Raw genomic sequence first — 20302 nt, 5'->3', positions numbered from 1 at the left:
GAATAAAGAAGGATGGTATGATTGTGGAAGCATAGCTTTAGCTGTTATAATTTTCATAATCGTTACAGGTACTTCATTAAATAAACAATGATTTTATTACATACAAAAACTTATGTTTAAATGTTGTATTAGGAAATATATAACACATTATTGTTTTTTCCTATTTTGTATCCATAAGTGATTATAAACAATCACTTCAGTTTCAGAACTTAAATGAAGAGAAACATAATATACAGTTGGAGGTGGATAACTGGATATTATCTTTTAAACAACTTTTATTTATTTAAACATATTTGACTTTTGTTGACAAATAAACATTATATTGCTAGGTTATAAGAGGTGGAAGGAGGGTGGAGATTTCAATAATTGATACCTTTGTGGGTGATGGCATAACTCTTAAAATCGGGGACCAGGTAATGTATTTGTCATTTCTATTTTAATATTTAGTATTTACATTATATATATATATATATATATATATATATATATATATATATATATAAAACTTTTTTGTAGGTGCGTTTGAATGGAGTGACTACATTTATTGGTATAGTAGGGCTTGTGGTGGTTGTATCTCTTCTTGTCATCCTTCTCATAAGGTAATTAATTCAAATTTGCATGGGTATAATCATCATTTCACCTCTCATTCTTGCTTTTAAAATGGTAAATTTTGTTTGTTAGATTTTTTACTGGACAGACAAAGGACGATAAGGATCAAGTGGAGTTTGTTGCTGGGAAAACTAGTCTTGGGGATGTTGTTGATGGAGCAATCAAAATATTACTATTGCATTATGTATTTAGCAATTAGTATTTACTTCATGTATTTTTTATTAAGTTTCCTTTTTTAACCTTCTTCTAATTTGGTGAATCTTTAGGTCACTATTGTTGTTGTTACGGTTCCAGAAGGACTTCCATTAGCTGTCACATTACCGTAAGTTGAACCTTTTCTTATAATTATTAATCCATACAAAAATAGAGCTTAAATCGAAAGGATCACCAGAAACAGTTTCGTGGATTTGTAACATTATGTACTTGAAGTTGAGTTTATAATGTGTTCTTGCTTAGAAATTTCTATTAACCTTTGGTAAAACACATACACACGTACTATTAGCTGAAAGTATGTTTAATAACTATGTGGAGACATTATTGATCACTACATATTTTAAGTGGAGTCTTTGAATAAGAACATGTCAATTACTTGCTCCATGTATCATCTGCTTGGGTAAGATATTTTGTTCAGCAGGAGTTTGTAGAACTTGGAGAAAATGGTTAAAGGAAATAAAAAATTCCTTGCAATTGATAAAGCAATTGGAGAAAATGGTTTTAAAGTTGTGACACTTTTTCGTTTGAGCCCTTTGCTCCCGTTTTCTCTTGGAAATTACTTATATGGCCTTACATCAGTCAAGTTTATCCCATATGTTTTGGGAAGGTTTGTTTATCCATTTATTTTAGCCACTTAATCATTTTTTGTACTGATTAAAAACATTATCGTCTTTATTTTTTTTACCCATTTTTGAATAAATGGTAAAATACAGATTAACATCATTTTATTGATGTAGCCACCAAACTATTTCTGATTGTTTTAAGGATAAAAAACAATAGTTGGGTGGTTAAATCAAAATAAAAACCAACGGTTCTGTTTTGTGACTAAGTCGATAGATAAAGTAGGGAAAATACTTTGTTTTAAACAATGTTTTTTTTAAGGTTGTTGCATTAAGAGGAGGAGCACCTCCTGGACTTTGTGTAAAAAGGTCTAGTCAAGAGTCATCAGAAGCATAGTCAAAGGTGAGAGATTACATTTTTTTTTTTAAAATGGCAAGAAATTTATATAAATGTTTTAGATATTTTCATTTGAAAACAGGATGTATTATCTGGTGAACTTTGGGAGGCAGAGAAAGATAGAGTTCGTCATAGTCGTTACAGGTAACTCCAACGACCCACATGTCACCTAAGATAGAGGATGCCATATTATCTAGTTACTATTTCATAGAATTGAATAACCTGATTTTTGGCAGCTAATTTAATGATAACATGTTACCATTAAAATTAATAACACAGCTACAATAAGAGAAATTTGGAACTTTTTGTGCAGTTATACATTTGGGATTTTTCTGGACAAACAACTAATTTTTTTCTAAACGACAACAACAAGAACACCAAAGACTTTCCAAGACAGCCAAAGCAAGATGTAAGTTGTGTTTGAACTTTATAAAACATGAGATGAAACCACTCAATGTCACACCATGTGGTGTTCACAAAGTTTCATACATTGCAATATATTTATATAATCAATCCATCATACACTACCATAGTGAAAAATACAATCTCCAAATACTTGATTCTAAAATTGAGGTTTTGATACCATGGACACAAAATTAATTTGCTAAAACTAGTCACCATGTATGCTATGCACAAAACATTTAAAATTGTAATGACAGTGAAAGTGCAGGTGTGTTGATTTAGGTTGTAATATTTAAGGCACATATCTGCAATGATTACCGTGGTTAATATTCTAACATCTGAATGCAACACACTTTCATTTATTTGTTTACTTTCATCTCTTTCGATTACAACATCATACACTTTCTTTTATTACGGCATTCAACCTTTTTCTTATTCAGGCACGATAAATTGCAAAATCTAGGGCTATTTTTTTGGTTAGAAGAGGAAAAGAAAGCTCAAGCTGAAAGAGATAAGATGCTGCAAATGCAAGTGTTGCATTCTTCATTTCAGTTGTTAGTTGTACTACTAATGATGGAAGCTGCTAATAAAGAAAATGGAAGAAGCCGCATGAAATAGATTTTTTGTATGAAACACAGAGTATATTGGATGAATGCAAATTTATATATTGTAAGAAATAAAATTGTATGACATTAAATTTTATGCAATAGATTGTATTTTTTTATATGGTATTTTATTTCTATTATGAGACATTAAATGCAAATTTAATTTAAAAATTAATTAATATATAAATATATAAACATATTTTTTTTAAACATTTAAATTTACGATACGCAAAAATCTATGTCATCTTCATTTATGACATGGCCTTTCTTGACAGGCGTTTTAATGATACACATTGCGTGTCATAAATGTGCGTCGTAAATGCGCGTCGTCTGTAGACGACGCGCAAAAGTGTGTCGTCTCTCGTTATGACAGGGCCCTCCTTGACGCGCATGTGTGCGTCGTATGAGCGTTTTACGACACGCATTGCGCGTCGTAAAAGGTTGTTTTTCTAGTGGTGAATAAACCAAATAACATTTGACATTAATTATTAAGTTTAATTAATATCCAGATGTATTATTTATACACTTAAAAGATCAATATTATTAATCAACAAAACAATTAATCAAGTCAAATACTTATCTCCTAACTTGTAGACTTTTATTTTATTATCATAGATACACCAAAATTAGTTTGGAGGATAAGAATAGCAAGTAATTATAAGTTGATTAGGCAGATAAGGCACAAAATCTCGAATCTGGCCTGGGCTCACGATGTGAGCTGCGACAAATCCAAAAACAAGTTTCTTTCTTTCTTTGATCGATTCACCAATGTGCAAATACATGAAAGATAGTCATAGGCTTTGATACCATTGATGGGTTATTAGGGTTACAACTACAATTCTCAAAGCAGAAAAACATTCAAAAATTTAAATGATTAGGGCACATGCAACCTAATAGGAGCTATGTCTTTCACATATATGCAACATACTATGAATTGTCATCCTACAAAAACTTTCCTATGAAAACTAATTCATAAGAGAAAGAGACTTACCTTGAAGATTGTTATAGCAAACAATATTGAATTCCTTCTTCAAAACTTTTGGCAGCAAGCACCACAAGTGTTGTGCCTCTAATGGTTCACACCCAAACCCTAGCAACCAAGGAACTTGAAGAGAGTGAGGGAGTGAGAGAGAGAGAGAGAGAGAGAGAGAGAGAGAAAGAGAGAAAGAGAAAGAAAGAAAGAGATAAAGAGAGAGAGAGAGGAGAAGAGATGGAAATTTTGTCCAGTTCTTCTTAGGAGAAGGATTAATGAAATTATGAGGGGTTATGGCCCTTTATATAGCTGAGGTAGTTTGGTGTCAAAGCTAGGGTTTAAGGAGGAAACCCTAATCACTTTACTTGGTGACCAAGTAGCCCATTCCCTTCCTTATGGAAGGGCTTGGAAGAAATTCCTTGGGCTTGCCCATGTCATTTTCATCCACTTCATCCAATGAGGTACATGGGTTCATTTCCTCAACTTTCAATAAATAACCAAACATGTCATGCACTTTTAATTAATCCAATTAATTGCTGATTAATTATTAATTAAATAATATTGTCTCCAATTAATATATTATTCTCATAATATATTAACAAATTATTTCTTTTGATTTCTAATTAATTTATTAATCATATAATAAATTAATAAATCAATCTCTCTCACTAAAAGTTATCTTATTCAATTGTTAAGTTTGAGGGCAACCCAAAAGAACCGTCCTACCATCAATTCAAGTTTATACCAATTATAGTTAATGTATTAGACACATAATCCGACATATTTATGGATCCACATTCTTCATAATCATACTTACCAACATCTTTTGCAATTCCTCTTTTGTACCAATCATATTGTGCCCCAAAACCTCCGCGATGAGTAAAGACTTTTAAACTCCATCAATTAAAGATGCATCATCTCTCTTTAATAAAGTGAAATTAGAAAACTGGGAATTTTTTTCACTTCTAAAACTTGAAGATTGAGAAAAAGAAGCACAGCGTGTTTTGTTATTTTTTTTTTTTTAGAAAAAAACCGAGAGTTTAGATATCTAGAGTCATCCAATGTAAAACGTTGACCACCAAAACCTGATGGTTTAGAAAAAGAACCAGATGCCTCCTGATCAAAATACACATCGGCCTTAAGAATATTACCATGTTGTTCTTAATAGAAAATTGTAACGGAAGTCTTTTAAACAATAATTCAAAAACAACCACCAATGTTAGTTTAATTGCAAAAATAACCTAAAACAAAACTCTTTAGGTTTGATAAACCAAAATACTGATAATGACCACCATAACAAGTCCAAGTGATATTAAAAAATAAAAAAATTATAAATAAAAAAATTAAAAAAATTAAAAAATTAAAAATAAATAAATAAATAAATAAATAAATAAACTATATAACACAAACATGACAAACATAACAAGTCCAAGTGACATTAACTAAGTAAAAATAAAAAACTATCCAATAAGATCCCAACCTCATCAAGCCACATATCTAAGTAGTGTGTACCAATACAAGACAAACATAACAAACAACACAAATAAACAAATGTCAACAGCTGCTTAGTGAACCAACCAGTTGTACAGCTTCAAAGTGAAAACATATAATCCCCTAATAGGTTAATCATTCAAATTGTCATTCACACGACAAGTTTTCAACCTCACAAAGTACATAACACAATGCACAATCATTCCTCGTTTTAATTACTATTAATAATAGTTCATTGTTATAATTACATACCCTCACTCTTCATTGTAATTATTATTATTAATTTTCATAGCATAATTAATATTAATAATATTTCATCGCTATAACTACACACCCTCACTCTTCACTGTAACTACTATTATTGATTTTCAATGCATACAAGTCCCTACATCGCTAATTTGAGTTTCTACACCGCTAGACCCAAAAGGATAACCCGAATCACTACTAGCCTGACCGGAAAGACTAATGCACCTGAGGCACGACTCTCACTTGTGACATAGCCAACCGAAAAACTGCATTCGCTACTCCGACCTTACAAAAATACAAGTATTTCATGGTATCATTAAGGACTGGTACAAACTGTGTTTCAATCGCATACAACTCCCATAACTCACGTGATGTTTGCGCTGGCTATAACCATATGAGCCAACATAACTCCAGGCCAAACACTGCTAGGACCATGTTTCGAAATGGTTATCTAGGAAACTACTCGACTTCGCCATGGCTTAAGCTATTTTACTTAATGTATCTTTCAACACATATATCATCCCACTAGGGTATACACCTAATTAAGGTTACTCCCTTTTCCCCTCTATGGATATTCCCCACATTCTAGTTATTCATATTTAATCATATACAACAGGTCATTTTTACACTTCCATGTTATCATGCATAATTTTCATTATTTAATCAACACATAATACACCACTAGCATGCAATTTTCCTAACACCATAGATAATCTAACATTATAGAAAATAACATGCAACTTAATTCACACAACACAATGATCCATAGATTATAACTAGCATGAATATTCCACCGCAATTCATACCAATTAACTATAAATATCATCTAGCATACTTTACATCCTACTAACACATACCACAATAAGATAACATGTCTTTCAGCACATAACAGTAGCATGTCAATTCACACACAAGATAGACTAATTTGGATCATTCAGCTCGTTGTCAAGCTTTATAAGTTCTTGATATTATACTAAAGTTGTAAAAGAATTGACTCACATTTAATCCTAATAAATGTGAACAAACGCACGAAATCCCGATCAGAAACGAGCCTTAAAATAGAAAGTAGTTACAAACAGCCTGATCACATGTCGTGCTTCAGGGGAAATGTGTTGCTTTCTAGAAAAGGCATGTCATGTTGTTCAAATTTCGTGAATACGTTCAAAATATAAAACCCTTCAATGCATTGTATGTGTGTATGTGTATAGATGTAACGTGTGGCGCTTTTTTGTCAGTTACAAAACATCAAGATTTCTGATCTAGACCGCTCCAGGCCCAATCCAACCCTTTTTAGGGTGATTTTCAATCATTAGGAAAAGTCTCTAATGGTCTGAAATGATTAAGACCAAGTTCAGTACATACTTATACCAAAACAATATATAACATTCTATTTTGGTGTATAAACTCATCACAAACATGATTTACCCATTCCTAGAACATCAAAACATGGAAAGAGGTTAGAGATTAGGGGTGCTAACCTCTGGAAATCGTGAGCAATACAATAGAGAGCACAATGAGAGGAAAATAACACCAATACTACCAATTATGCTTTAGGAATCCACTCCCTCTTCTATTGGATCACTCCCACACTTCACACTTCATAATCTCACTTTGGAACTCTCTCAAGAAGACTTGTTGGTTGCAAACCCATATCCTAAGGTTAGGTTCGCTTAAATACCCCACAAGTTCATTATTTGGCCCTTAACGTATCACACAATGACTCCTAGGCCCATGTACAATACCAAGCTTCATTTTACTACACTTTACCCCCCCCCCCCCCCCCCCCACCCACCACCACCACCACCACACACACACACAAAAAAAAAAAAAAAAAACAACTTTAGATCAAGGGAAATGTTAGTTTAAGAGTAAAATTTAACAAAACACTCGAGTATTTATGACATTATATTTACATTATACTAATCATGCTTATAACACTCGAGTATAATATCATTTCAACATATTATGAAACTTTAGATACCATTTCTCGTTCTATGAATTTTTATATAAAGGAGGTGACAATCTATGAGACGATATGAAACATAATTAAGAGGAAAATAAAATTTAAATTTGAGCTCATGTCAAGTGTAAAAAACACAATGTCTTATCGTGTCATGTTCGTATATAGGATTTGACACAAAATTTACACAATATTAACATGTGTTTGTCGTGTTTTTTGTTTATTGAAAGATTAATTTGAATAAAATAAAATAAAGGTTTTTTTTTCGTGTTGGTCGTTTTTATCGTGTTTTAATTAGGTTGTTTTCGTATTAATAAACCAGAACACGACATTGTATCGTGTCATGTTTGTGTTATATAAAGATTGATGTGTCATGTCGTATATTTATATTAGCTAAAATACAACATGACTCCCAATTTGTAATTCCTAATTTAGTTTTACCAAATGTTTTTGGTTTAAATCCCTATTCATTATCTTGTAAACTTTACTAAGCATGAATTTATTATTTTAAGAAGTTACCTTTAGGTGTCTTTATATGTTACACAATTCTCATCATGTACATAAGGTACAATCCTATTAATAAATGGGTACAAATCTTTCAGAACATGCAATTTCAATAAATACATTTGCTCCCTTTTACAATGGTTCGAGTATACACATATATTGGGATATGACAGACTTTTTTATAAAACGAAAACACGTTTGGAATACACTTATTTAAAAGGATTAAATAAATAAAAATAAAAATATATCTAAAAAATAAGCAGACATATATAGAATTATAGATATTGATAAATGTGCCATGTACCTATAACCTCTAAATAGTTGGATTAAAAAATTAAATTAGTGTCGTAGTGATAGTTTATTTAACTGTGTATTATATATTTGTTACCATGGAAATAAAGTTCTCGAACAAAAAAAAAAAAACATTTTGATAAGTCTTTTAAAATGAGCTAACCATTTATGGCTAAAAAAAGAGTTACCACATAGACAATTCTTATAATCTCTTTCTATTTGATTATCATAGATTTTATTTTTCATTTTTTTGGATTATGACAAAATTATTAGAAAACAGTTATTGAAAATGACAAATTTATTAGAAAACAGTTGTTGAAAGCAATTGATACAAATGAATTCCCTCTAAAACTTTAGTGTAAGCTAGAAAAATGGTCCCCATAGTCTTTTACAAAGTTGCATGTTTCATGTTTTGTCCAGATGTTTCGCTATTGCTCTCGTGGTCCTTATTTCGTTCTTTTATTGCATATTTTCCATTTTGGTTCTTTAGGCTAACACTATTAAAATAACATCAGTTAAGTGTCCAACATGCGTTACACATGAAGGTATGTGGGTCATTTCACAAATTTCTCTCATTTTTTTTCTCTTGAAATCAGTAATTTTTTTCTTCCATTTTTATCATTTATCTTCTCTATCTTCAATCTTAATAAGATTATCCATACACATGCACTATAGTTACCCAACATTTAGTCATAACCTGGTTGACTTCATTCTATGTTTGTTCTTCTCATACCCTCGTCACTCGTTGGTAGCAATTATATCAATTACTATAAATGCAAACACATATTCATAATGGTTATGACAGCCAAACACTAAAAAGTTTTCATTATCAATGACATCAAAATAGTTTACATGACATGACCCTTGATGTACCTTATTCCTATGAAAGTAGTAAACATCCCAACATGATGAATCTTTAAAATAAAAATATTACATAACCTCATGTAAAAAAAAATACAAATAAACAAGAGATGTACATTCAACCGTGTGAAAAAACATAGAAGAAAAAAAATACAAACCTTAAAGACAATTCACGTCTAACGTGAAAGAATTTCTCAAGCATACTCCACATTATGATGATGAAGTTGAACAATATCAAAGGGTCCAAAAGGGTGTGAGCTCAAACGGATAATTAGGATTTGTACGACCAAATTTTTTGTAATTTAGGCCAAATGACCAAAGAGATTCTTAAAACATAGAGATGAGATACAATGTGGAAAAGACAACACTGCCCTCGTGTGTGTAACATATGGGGAAAGTTAACGGGGAGAGGAAACGTTTGTTAGTCCAAAGAACTAAATTTGCAACAAAAAAAAAATAAATAACAACTAAAATGAAACAATGAAACATCCAACCAACCTACAACTTTTCAAAGACCAAAAAGACTTTCTATAATTTACTCAAAACTTTGCTAAATAGTAAATAGTCCATCTTGTCATGTCTATTGCTTTCAAAATGATACCATACATATAAACTTCAACATTCTTGTTTGATGGTTTGTAGTCTCAAACAGCTCCATTAGAAACCCTACATCCCTCATTGTCACGGCCGACAACCCCAACTCCCGACTAATGTCGTTGTATAGTCACATGATAATGTTTTTATTTTTGTTTTTGCAAGACAAATCAGAAAAAAAAAAAAAAACAAAATGGATGAACAAAAATGTCAGTTGTTCGTGATTGTAGTTGAGATTTTATGGCTTAAACAAGCTAACGAGGATCCCAAAACAAGAAAAATACAAGAACACATTCTAACAATGAAACAAAAAAGTTATTAGCAACTACAAGTAAACATCTAAATGATGATTTAAAACATGTATCGCCGACAGTTTTCGATGTTCTAAAATAATTATATATATGTTATCAAATCCAGCTTCTTTTGTTTCCTTGTGAGTTTGATTTGTAAGCCGAATTATACATGTCATGATAAGAATCACAATACATGCCAAATGAAGCTCAACTTTAATCTATGGTGGGTGGCCACATAACAAATTGCTCATAAAATTGTGTATAGCCTATTGGGAACATGAATTCATGTGCAATGTGGATACAAGCCCTACCATTGAATTACACCAATGATGTGGTTTTCTTGAAATTCCCATTCTTTTAGGGCAAAAATTATTCACCCTTTTTGTCTCCATCCACACAAAGGGATCCTATGCCTTTTCTAGATCTCGAATCTTTAGCCCCCAAATGCATAACACAAGGGATGATGATGATGATTTACTTGTAGATAGGTCAAAGATTGGACTCTCATCAATCACAATATGAATAGGCTTCGCGTGTGCCATGGGTTCCAACAATGTGTATCATGTATGTCGGCTTAAGGGTTGTCGGAAAAAATAACCCTTGTGCAAGAAAATTTTAGAACATTTGTACAAAGACAACATAAACCATAAACCCTAAACCTTACACCAATTATGTAGATCATATTTCTTTTAACTACACCTACAATCAAAAATCACTAAAACGGGACACAATGATGCTCGTGTAGGCTATGTGTGTGAGCTCAGTGGTTACTGTAAAAATAACACAAGGACATGAGCTAGAACCTTTGTGCAATAACACTATAAACCCTAAACCGTAAACCTTAAATGAGACAACAATCATGTAAATGGTAGATCTTTCAACTACAATCACAATCAAAAAACATTAAAAAGAAACAAAAGATGGGAACTCGCAACAAAACATTTCTCACCATTAACTTAAAAAGCTTTCAATCGTTTTACATTACAACAAACATAATAAAAGAAAATGATAACTCATACCCCTAATGATAACTAAACAACTAAATAACATAGATTAATCTACTAAAGATGATGAAAACTTTGATTGATTACCACTTTTCGCAATCAACGTGAGGATGTGGAGTTTGACCCAACCACCCAATATCGTTTGACCGCAACTAAAATTTTCTCGGGGACCAAGGGCCCGTCTTCATGGTCCATCACTTTTGTGTCCCATCTCATACCACCAATTATACTTTTAGCCTTCATAAGAACATCCACTTCATCACGAATTATAACTGCACCTTCGGGGCGTAATATTCGGTCCATTTCTAAAAGTATGTCTTCAAAATCACATCTACATAAATTTCATTCAATTAAAGATTTTAAAATTATTTTTTCTTGAAAAAAAGAAGGGTTTATATGCATAAGACCGATTCAAGACGCGATATTTTGACCATTATTCAGATAAGACCTAGATTTTTTTGCTAAAAGTGCAAACCAAAAGTCTAACATTATAACTTTTTTGTTTGAGTAAATTACACAAATGGTCCCTATGGTTTGGAGTAATTTGCACGTTTGGTCCATAACTTATTTATTAACTCAGAAGGTCGTCTACTGTTTGTTTTTGTTGCACGCTTGGTCCCTATCTTACCTGATAAAATTATTTTGCCCTTGATTTTTTAATTTATTTAAATAAGGTGAGGCAGGTATGGTGAGGTGCAGGTGGTGTTGGGGTGTGTTTATTTAAATAAATTAATAAAGCAAGGGTATAATAATCTTTTTAGGTAAGATAGGGACCAAGAGAGCAATAAAAACAAACAGTAGGAACCTTCCAGAATAAAAAAATAAGTTAGGGACCAAACGTGAAAATTAACCCAAACCATAGGGACCATTCATGTAATTTACTCTTTTTGTTTTTGTCTTTTTACCCGGTTTCCATCTGGAAATAAAAAAAATAGGTCTTTTATGAAAAAGCGGTCTAGAGATTATGCAAATAAGCCTAAAATGTTTTTGGGAAATTTCCGATAAAGTCCTAATATTTTGGGTTAGTTTACGATTTAATCCCAAATTTTATTTTTTGAACGGAAAAATCCTGATTATTTTATATTTTGCCCAAATTAAGGAAACAGTCCTTATTTTTTTCAACAAAAAATGACATATTATCGTATATAAAACCAGATAATCAGGACTTTTCTATTCAAAAAATAAATGTTGGGATTAGACTGTAAAGTGACCCAAAATATTAGGACTTTATCGTAGATTTCCCAATGTTTTTTGCATAAAACACACAATAATTTGAGCACTTTTTACAAAAAAACCTTTTTACATATTGTAAACAAATTTAGGTTTCATTCAAAAAATGGTCAAAAACGATATGTCTTTTTATGCAATTAACCCTAGAAAAAAGGGTATACAATGTTTTACTTACTTGTCCTTGTATAAACTAAATAAACCATTCGCATGAATGAGATCATACGTTCGTGGATATGTAGAAAAAGCTTCACACCTACACAATTTTAAAAATTAAAGATTTCAAAAAAAATAATAATAAACAAGTAAACAAAATCTTTTCATATCATTTATCCAAACAACAGAATATAAGAATGATACCAATCATGATAGATGCCAATGAGTCCACGTTCATATATAACTCCAAGGGTATTTTGGGCCAAAGTGGGGACCACATTCATAACCCATAACTTTTGAGAAGTGATAGCAGCAGCAAAACCTCCAAAACCAGCATTCATGTCCATGATATTCCGGTACCTTCCGGAATCAATGATTCTATTGATTTTTTTGTAAGCATTTACATGTTTCTTCCATTGTTTGTTGTCTTCAATGTATTTGTCTTCAGAAACCGGAATGGAACCAGATGCAATTCGTGGTGGGGTTGCATAAAGCCGTTCCGGGAACGGTTTGTATTCCATTCCGGTGTTGGAATTGGAAGGAGTCACACATGTCTCCATTTTCTTGTACCTAAGGAAGGAATTTTGTACATAAATCTTGAAAATATATTATAAGTGGTTAAATTAAACTGCAAAATTGTCCAAAATACAATGGCTATTCTGTAATTTATGTGTTCATACCAGACATCATCGGGATCTTGGGAGCAGTATGTAACTCCAGGGGTATCTTCTGACCCACGACATGATTCGGGATTTAGTTTTTTTTGGAAAATTACGGTTTCGCCACTCTCAGATATTTTGTCCCAACAAAGAAGCTTAGCAACCTCTTCAATATTCCTTTGTTCTTCTTCAAGATCCTCTTTTGGACGTTGCCATGATTTGTAATTATTTCTCCAATTAATTGGAGGACCCGAAAGCACCCAAAATCCACCTGGTCTTAAAACTCTATCAACTTCCATCATGTATTTTCCATCTACACAAAAAAAAAAAAAAAATTCAAAATCATATTCAATCTCACTCATTCTTGCATATATCTCCCCCCTCTTTTCCCCTTTTCAGCCTTGTTGTCTATTCCTCCGTTATACTTTATTACATGTATGTCTGTTTTATGCTTTATTGTCTGTAAACATGCTTTATGCTTTATTGTCTGTAAACCTGTTTTATGCTTTATTGTCTGTAAACCTACTTTATGTTTTATTGTTTGTATACATGTTTATGCTTTATTGTCTGTATATCTGCTTTATGTTTCATATGTCAGAGGTCATCTATGGAAGCAGACTCGTGAATGAAAGCATATATTTAACATCCTCCTTATTATCCCATTTCATTATGGGATTTTGGGTATTGTTTATGTTATTGTTGTCATTTTTGTATAGTAAAAATCGTTTTTGTTGGCGTTTTTACAAGAATTGTGGTGAGTTTGTGAGGAAAATAGGAATGATTCTGACCATTTGATCCCCATGGAATCAAGCACCTAGAGCAGTGGGCCATGTCAAAAGCTTTAGATGGAAATGGCATTTTGATTGAGCCAAGAACACCAACAATGGCAGGTACTCCTCTTTCAAGAGCAAACTGAACTTGTGCTTCATGATTATCTCTAGGGGCAAATGACATTGTTACAACATTTCTCTTCCAAAGGTATGCCCCCCAGCTTGCAACCTACAAAAAAAAAAAAGCAAGATTTAATAACTCAGAAAGAAAGTAATCAACTTTCTTAATAACCAGACTTTGTTTTCTGCAACCATACCATCTTTCTTGCATTGTTGTAACTTGTAAGTGCAAAAAAAAAGTGTAAATTGAAGGAAATATTAATGTGCTTGACTCCTTTTACTAATATAGGATATGTACTTTATTTTTTATCCATAATAGCAATGTACTTAAAATATTTTCTTGAAACAAAATAGCAACATACTTGCAATTTCTTACACATAATAAAAATGTACTAACAATTTATCACTGATAATAGCAATATTTAAAAAATAAAGTGAATTGTCAATAGACATATGTCGCAAAACATAAGTATGTTGTTATTATAGGTAAAAAAAAAAGAACATTGCTATTATCAGCAAGAAAAAGAAGACACATTTTGTCCAAATTCACTCACTCTTGAATTCTTTTTACAATTGTTTGTTAGAAACAAGAAGCAAAGCGGTATAAGAAGTTAAAAACTTGTTAAAGATTTTATAAAAATGCAAGATTACATACCCCACAACCAGTATCCAAAGCAGTCCTCACAGTTCCATTATCAATTGGGATTACAGAAGCAAGTTGATCAATGTACGCATCTGCCCCTTGAGGAAACTGGGTCCCACCACCTGGAAACCTAAACACATTGCCCTCATACTGAATCCAATTTTGAATAGCCTTCTCAACAGTCAATGCTTTATAAGGTGCATTTGCAAAAGGAACATAATCACGACTTTTAGGCCATGAAAATGGTGTCACATAGCCTTTTGGAGCTGGAATCAGACACTTCAACTTTTGTTCTTGAGGGGGACAATGTCTTTCTCTATAAATCATATCATGTCTAGGGAATGTCATGGCTCGCTTTTGGTCATGACAAGGGGTATAATCGGTATATTTAGGACTGCATGGTTTAAATTCTTTGACTTTGGTTTGTGGGTTATCAACAATTACAGAATCGCCACTGTGATGTGTTTCAAAGTTTAGATTTGGGAGAATGCTGCAATCTGCACCAGTTTTGGTCATCTCTAAAGCTATGCTGTCTCCTTTTCCATATCCACTCCTTTGCCATGCTCCCAATAGGTAGAAGAAACAACATAAACCAACAACTATGAATATGGTTATGGAACTTCTAGCCCTATTTTCTCCTGAATTCCCTTTTGTTGCCATGATGCAGCCTGAATTTTGGGTATAAATCAGTCGATTGGTATAAAGGAAGAATGAATCAATAGTTAAATGCATGTCAACAAGGAAAATCCTATGTTTGATTTACTGTTTCTTGAGATTTGATGTTGTTTGAAAGAGATTATTGATCCATAAACAAAAACCTTCACTTCTAAAAACCAAAATAAGGGATTTTCATAGATCCATTAATGTCTATCACTATGTTCTTGGTATATCATATGGCTCGAGTACTCAGAGCTTTCACATCATTATCATGATCAGCATGATTAACAGAGTACTGAAAACATGATACCTATAAATGGAACGCAAGACTCATAGTTACTAATGCACTATATCATGAACTTAAAAGTTAGAACATCAACTAAATCTAACCATTAAACAAGATTAGCAAACCTGTAAATTCAACCATTGCTCCTGACATTGTATTTCACCGATTACGCAAGACAAAAAGTTTAAAATCAAAAAATAATAATAATATAGAAGTTCGAGAGTGTAAAGCTACATTAGCAACCTTAATAAAGAGTACGTGAATCAGAGTACGAGATTTCACTTAAAACCTGAAAACAAACGACGAAATCAAACGAAACAAGCTTTCACAAACACCTAACAACATTCGATAATCGAAAATCAAAGCCAGAATCATACCAATCGCATCAGGGGACAAACAGAATCTTTGAGAAACTAAGCTCACGTAGAAGGAGCTCCGAGCATAAGAGTCTGACGATTAACAGGGTGTTGTTTTGATTATCACGAGGTGGATGTTGCGAAAATTAGATCAGAATGGCGGAGATCTCCGCCTGATATACGGAGGAAGACGATTGGGAGCGAGCAAAAAAATCTGGCAAAGTAGCTTGTAGGATCAGTGGATTACAATGCGAAAGCAAATCTGAGAGAAATAAAGAAATGGTGGAGCGAGTCGGTGGGGGACTTGATGGGGTTTTACTTTTATTTAGTTAAACGGCTTCGCTTGGCTAATGGCTAAGTGACAAAGCTGTCAGAGTCGGGCCCAGAGGGCATGGAGAGTGGACCCACACCTGAAAGGGTATACGCGTATCGGTATGTATGCTCCAAACTTATCATTTAGAATCTTTGTATAATTGTTTTAAGGAAAATCTTAAAAAACATATATTTATATTAGGTATAGCTTTTTTTTTCTTTTAATAGAAAAAATTAAAAAAAAGATATGTAATAACAACAAAGTTATATACTTTTAATAATATAACACTAATAGTAGAACTTAATATAATTTTATTGGAATTTTACAATATTTTTTATGTAAGATTGTAATCTTGTAATTTTATCTATCAAATTATTTGATAGAGGGTATTATTTTATTATGAAAAATGGAAAAATGAAAAAAAAGTATATCCTTCCTTTGAAAATATTTATTTATCGTAGTTTTTTATTTTTCTTATGAAAAAATTGTTTTCTAAACTACCGTTCAATATGTATATGAAAATAATTGTTTCTTATAACTTTTTTGTTGGGCTTTTAATTATATAGTAAAACAAAATACTTTACAATAAAAATATAATAAAGTTACAATACTGTGATATTCTATGTCATGTAGATATTATACAGTAAAATTAATATAAAATAATATTAGATCATTTTTTAGGAATTAATAAGTGGATAATATAAAGATTTTTCTTTTTAAGATTTGTGGGGAAACTCTCAGGTATATAAATAATTGTCGTTTCTTACTTTTTGTGTTAAAAAAATAAAGTATTGACTTTATCTTTACTGAGTCCAGAATATATAAACATTTCTAAAGAATTCTCTTGTTTTAAAATAAAATATTAATTTATCATAAACAGATTTGTTTTACTAATATAAATATAAGATCTAGTGTTTGAATGTTTATTATGTATCACGAAATCAAAATCAAAATCGTTTACAATCTGTTCATTAATAGTATAAATTGATTGTTTGACTAGGAAATTAGTATAAATTGATTGTTTGACTAGGAAATAGTCAGATGGTTAAGATATACCAAACTAGTAAAGAGATATTAAAAGAAGCAATATATACAAAACATAGATAGTCAAGGTTAAGTTTTATAACCATATGATCCAATTGACTTTTAATTTAGACATTCTATTAAATATCCAAAAATGTAATTGAGAAATAATCTTATAGAAAAGCATATCTTTTTCACGGTTTTTTAACTCAGAAAGAATATTACATATAACTCCTAATCGTCTAAATCGTTTTTCAAATTGCAACATCTTCATTATGGTAAGACATATTATATCTGCCCAAGAAAATCATTCTCTTGTAGAGTCCACCATATGAATAACAATATCCCACTAACAACCTATTTCTCTCCAAACAAAATATGACATATAACGTTAAATAAATAAGTGATAACACGTCTCCATGTGAGAATCATACATAGCAAAGAAAAATAGAATCAACTTTCACGTCTCATGGATCTAAGTTGACTTTAATAAGCAATCAGTCTAAAGAAGTTCTCCAACCAAAAATATTGCCTTTAAATTGGTTTAATTAAGTTATCTAGTAGCATATCCATCCATGACTAAAGTCTTTGCATCAATAAACCTCCTTGTTGAAGCAAAACAAAAAACAGGAAACAGGAAATATGCAGCCTAACTCGCTAGAACTTTTATTGAAGAAATATAACTCAAACACGTCAATCGATGTGCTTTCAGCAACCCATCTATTGGTATTTATGCTAAACATTACACATTAGTATTAAACTAGGAATCTAGATAGATAATCACAAAACATTTCTTATATGATTTTCCTTATTGCTCAAGGAAACATAGGAAGACTTGGGCACACACACACCAAGTTACTTGGATACCATTCCAAGTCATTGCCTTCTAGATCAAGACACGCCTTACAGCCGCACCCGGTTCTTAGAAGTTCGCCAACAATCACCCCCCTAAATTTCTGAGTCGAGGGTAATTCTTGCACCCCAAACAATGCTCTCATCTCTGCGAACCGCATCTCAAGTAAGGTCTTCATTGCATCGAGCCAATTATTGTTCATTTTGGCTTCCTTATAATTCTTCGGTTCTTCATCAAATGTTAACATTAAATGATCCACTTCTATCTTGTAATCATTTAATCTCCTTGACAACACTGAAGTTCGAGTAGATCGGCGGGGTGGGACAGAACTTTCATTATGATCATCAACGGGTTGCGATTGGTTGCTATCATCGTGAGAAGTGTCATCGTTTTGGTTGGTTTGGGTCGGATCTTTAATCTGTTCGATTTCTATTGTTGTTAGGCCTGAATTACCATTGTATTGGGTTGCTTGATCATTACTCCACAAGACCGTAAATGTACCCGATCCATTTCCATCTTGATTTGCAGGTTTATTATTCCATTATCATGTCTTATTTTCATCACAATTTGCATGGGCACTTATAATGATTTTATTTCCGCGCGGATTATACAACTGAAATCCTCCCAAATTGGGTTCCTTTCCAAAATATACCAACAGTCGAGACCTATCATCAAGTTTCTTTAAATGTTTTGAGACTACTCTTTTGTATGCAACACAACCAAATACTTTCAAGTCTTTAAGGTTTGGTTTTTCACCAGAAAATTTCTCAAATGGTATAGCACCTATCAGTGCTCGAGTAGGTGTACGATTTGTGATGAACGTTGCATGTCGTATCGTTTCGCCCCAAAAGTGGTTTGAAATATCTTTCGCCTTTATTAGGCAACATGCCATCTCAATTAGAGTATTGGTGGAGCTATGTTGGAGCCTGGGGTAGCACAGGCTACCCCTCAAAAGATCCCAATTAGTACTTTTTTTCATTTTATTTTAAGTTGCTGGAGAATTGTGTGATATCCCTTAGTGTGTTTATCCTAATGTTTAAACTCCAAAATCCAAAAGTCTAGGAGCCCAATTGTGAATTATATGGGCTGGCAAAACATGTCATTGAAATTGAAGGAGCTGGAGGACTGATGTAAATCATGACACAAATCAATGAACAAAAATATAAAATCATTGCTACCCTAGAAGAAGACGAATTCACTATAAGCATGTTACGGAAGAACAAAGGGTACACAGAAAAAATCGTTGGATGTTTAGAGATCCCAACCTCCAAAATCCAAATCTTGAAACAAGTAAGTTTCCAATTTTTTTCTTTGAAGTTAGAAAGTAGTTTTGTACTTGACTTGTAGCACCTGGTTCCTGGTATGTAAATCTTATTTAAGTATTTTCCATTTTTAGCCTTGGACTCGGCGAGTCATAGGTCCGACTCGCCGAGTAGGGACGGGACCCGGGACATGTTTAAGTTGGCGACTCGGCGAGTCCATATCCTGGACTCGGCGAGTCACCGTTATTGGATGAAACCCTAAGTTTCATGGGTTTGCACCCTATTTAAACAGCATATCCGCCCCAACTCTGTCCCCATTCACTCTCAGAGCACTGTGTCTTTCTCTAGCCGTGTTTCCTTGTGAGTTTGAGGTGTCTTTGTGGTACTCTTGAAGTTTTTGAGGGAAAAGAAGAGGGAATCAAGAAGAGGAGAAGGAGGCCAAGCATCTCTGTGTCATTCCAACGTTTCCCCTAAGGTATAGCTCGTTTCCCCTCTGTTTTTAAGCTTATTGTCCCTTATAGCTCCATTAAAGTCCTTTTGAGCCGTTTCCTAGATTGTGTATGCTTGAGAGTTCGTAATAAGTTGATTGGCCTCTAGATCTGGACAAGATTAAGCTCCAGGAGCTCAGATCTGTTAGCTTTATGGACCCATGTTGCTTGTTTACCCAAGATCTACCATTTTGAGTGCATTTGGAACCCTAAAAACCATATTGGTAAGTATCTACACGTAAAGTTGGAAACTTTACATGTGATTCGTGTCCTAGGAGTCCAGATCTGTGAATGGCATGGACTGGAATCGAGCAAATCTGTGTATTTTATGAGTGCATGGCAACGACTCGGCGAGTCATTTATATGACTCGGCGAGTCTGCTCGCGAGTCTCCGAGTTGTCCCCTTTTTGCTGTATCGAGTTTGAGCAGTGAGTCACAGAGTGTGATTCGGTGAGTTGGAAGCTGAACTCACCCATGGTAGTGTTC

The 20302-nt window shown here is 32.8% G+C and overlaps 1 protein-coding gene across 2 annotated transcripts; it reads right to left on the bottom strand.

Annotated features, from left to right (window-relative positions):
* Positions 1-10927: 10927 nt before the first annotated feature.
* LOC145008409 (S-adenosyl-L-methionine-dependent methyltransferases superfamily protein) lies at positions 10928-16181 on the bottom strand. 2 transcript variants are annotated; one of them, XM_078967037.1, is made up of 8 exons: positions 15899-16181; positions 15765-15810; positions 14591-15246; positions 13834-14044; positions 13067-13358; positions 12591-12956; positions 12409-12486; positions 10928-11334 (listed from the first exon to the last, which is right to left on the bottom strand). In XM_078967037.1, the coding sequence occupies exons 3-8, from the start codon at positions 15236-15238 to the stop codon at positions 11103-11105; spliced, it is 1827 nt and encodes a 608-aa protein (XP_078823163.1). In that variant the 5' UTR covers positions 15239-15246; positions 15765-15810; positions 15899-16181; the 3' UTR covers positions 10928-11102. The 2 variants fall into 2 exon arrangements, with proteins under 2 accessions (XP_078823163.1, XP_078823162.1); XM_078967036.1 differs by lacking the exon at positions 15765-15810.
* Positions 16182-20302: the final 4121 nt, after the last annotated feature.

The sequence above is a fragment of the Lactuca saligna genome, chromosome 8 (genome assembly GCF_052625555.1).
Source record: "Lactuca saligna cultivar CGN05327 chromosome 8, ASM5262555v1, whole genome shotgun sequence".
NCBI classification, from domain to species: Eukaryota; Viridiplantae; Streptophyta; class Magnoliopsida; order Asterales; family Asteraceae; genus Lactuca; species Lactuca saligna.
The sequence above is the reverse complement of the archived record's forward strand: the minus strand, read 5'-3'. Positions and strand labels throughout refer to the sequence as shown.

Excerpts from the sequence above, each read along its gene's own strand:
- LOC145008409 (XM_078967037.1), bottom strand. The coding sequence starts at position 15,238 with ATGGCAACAAAAGGGAATTCAGGAGAAAATAGGGCTAGAAGTTCCATA. Across the intron at positions 13,359-13,833 it reads GATTCCATGGGGATCAAATG|ATGGAAAATACATGATGGAA; the intron begins GTCAGAATCATT and ends TTTTTTGTGTAG. Across the intron at positions 12,487-12,590 it reads ATTGGCATCTATCATGATTG|GTGTGAAGCTTTTTCTACAT; the intron begins GTATCATTCTTA and ends AAAATTGTGTAG.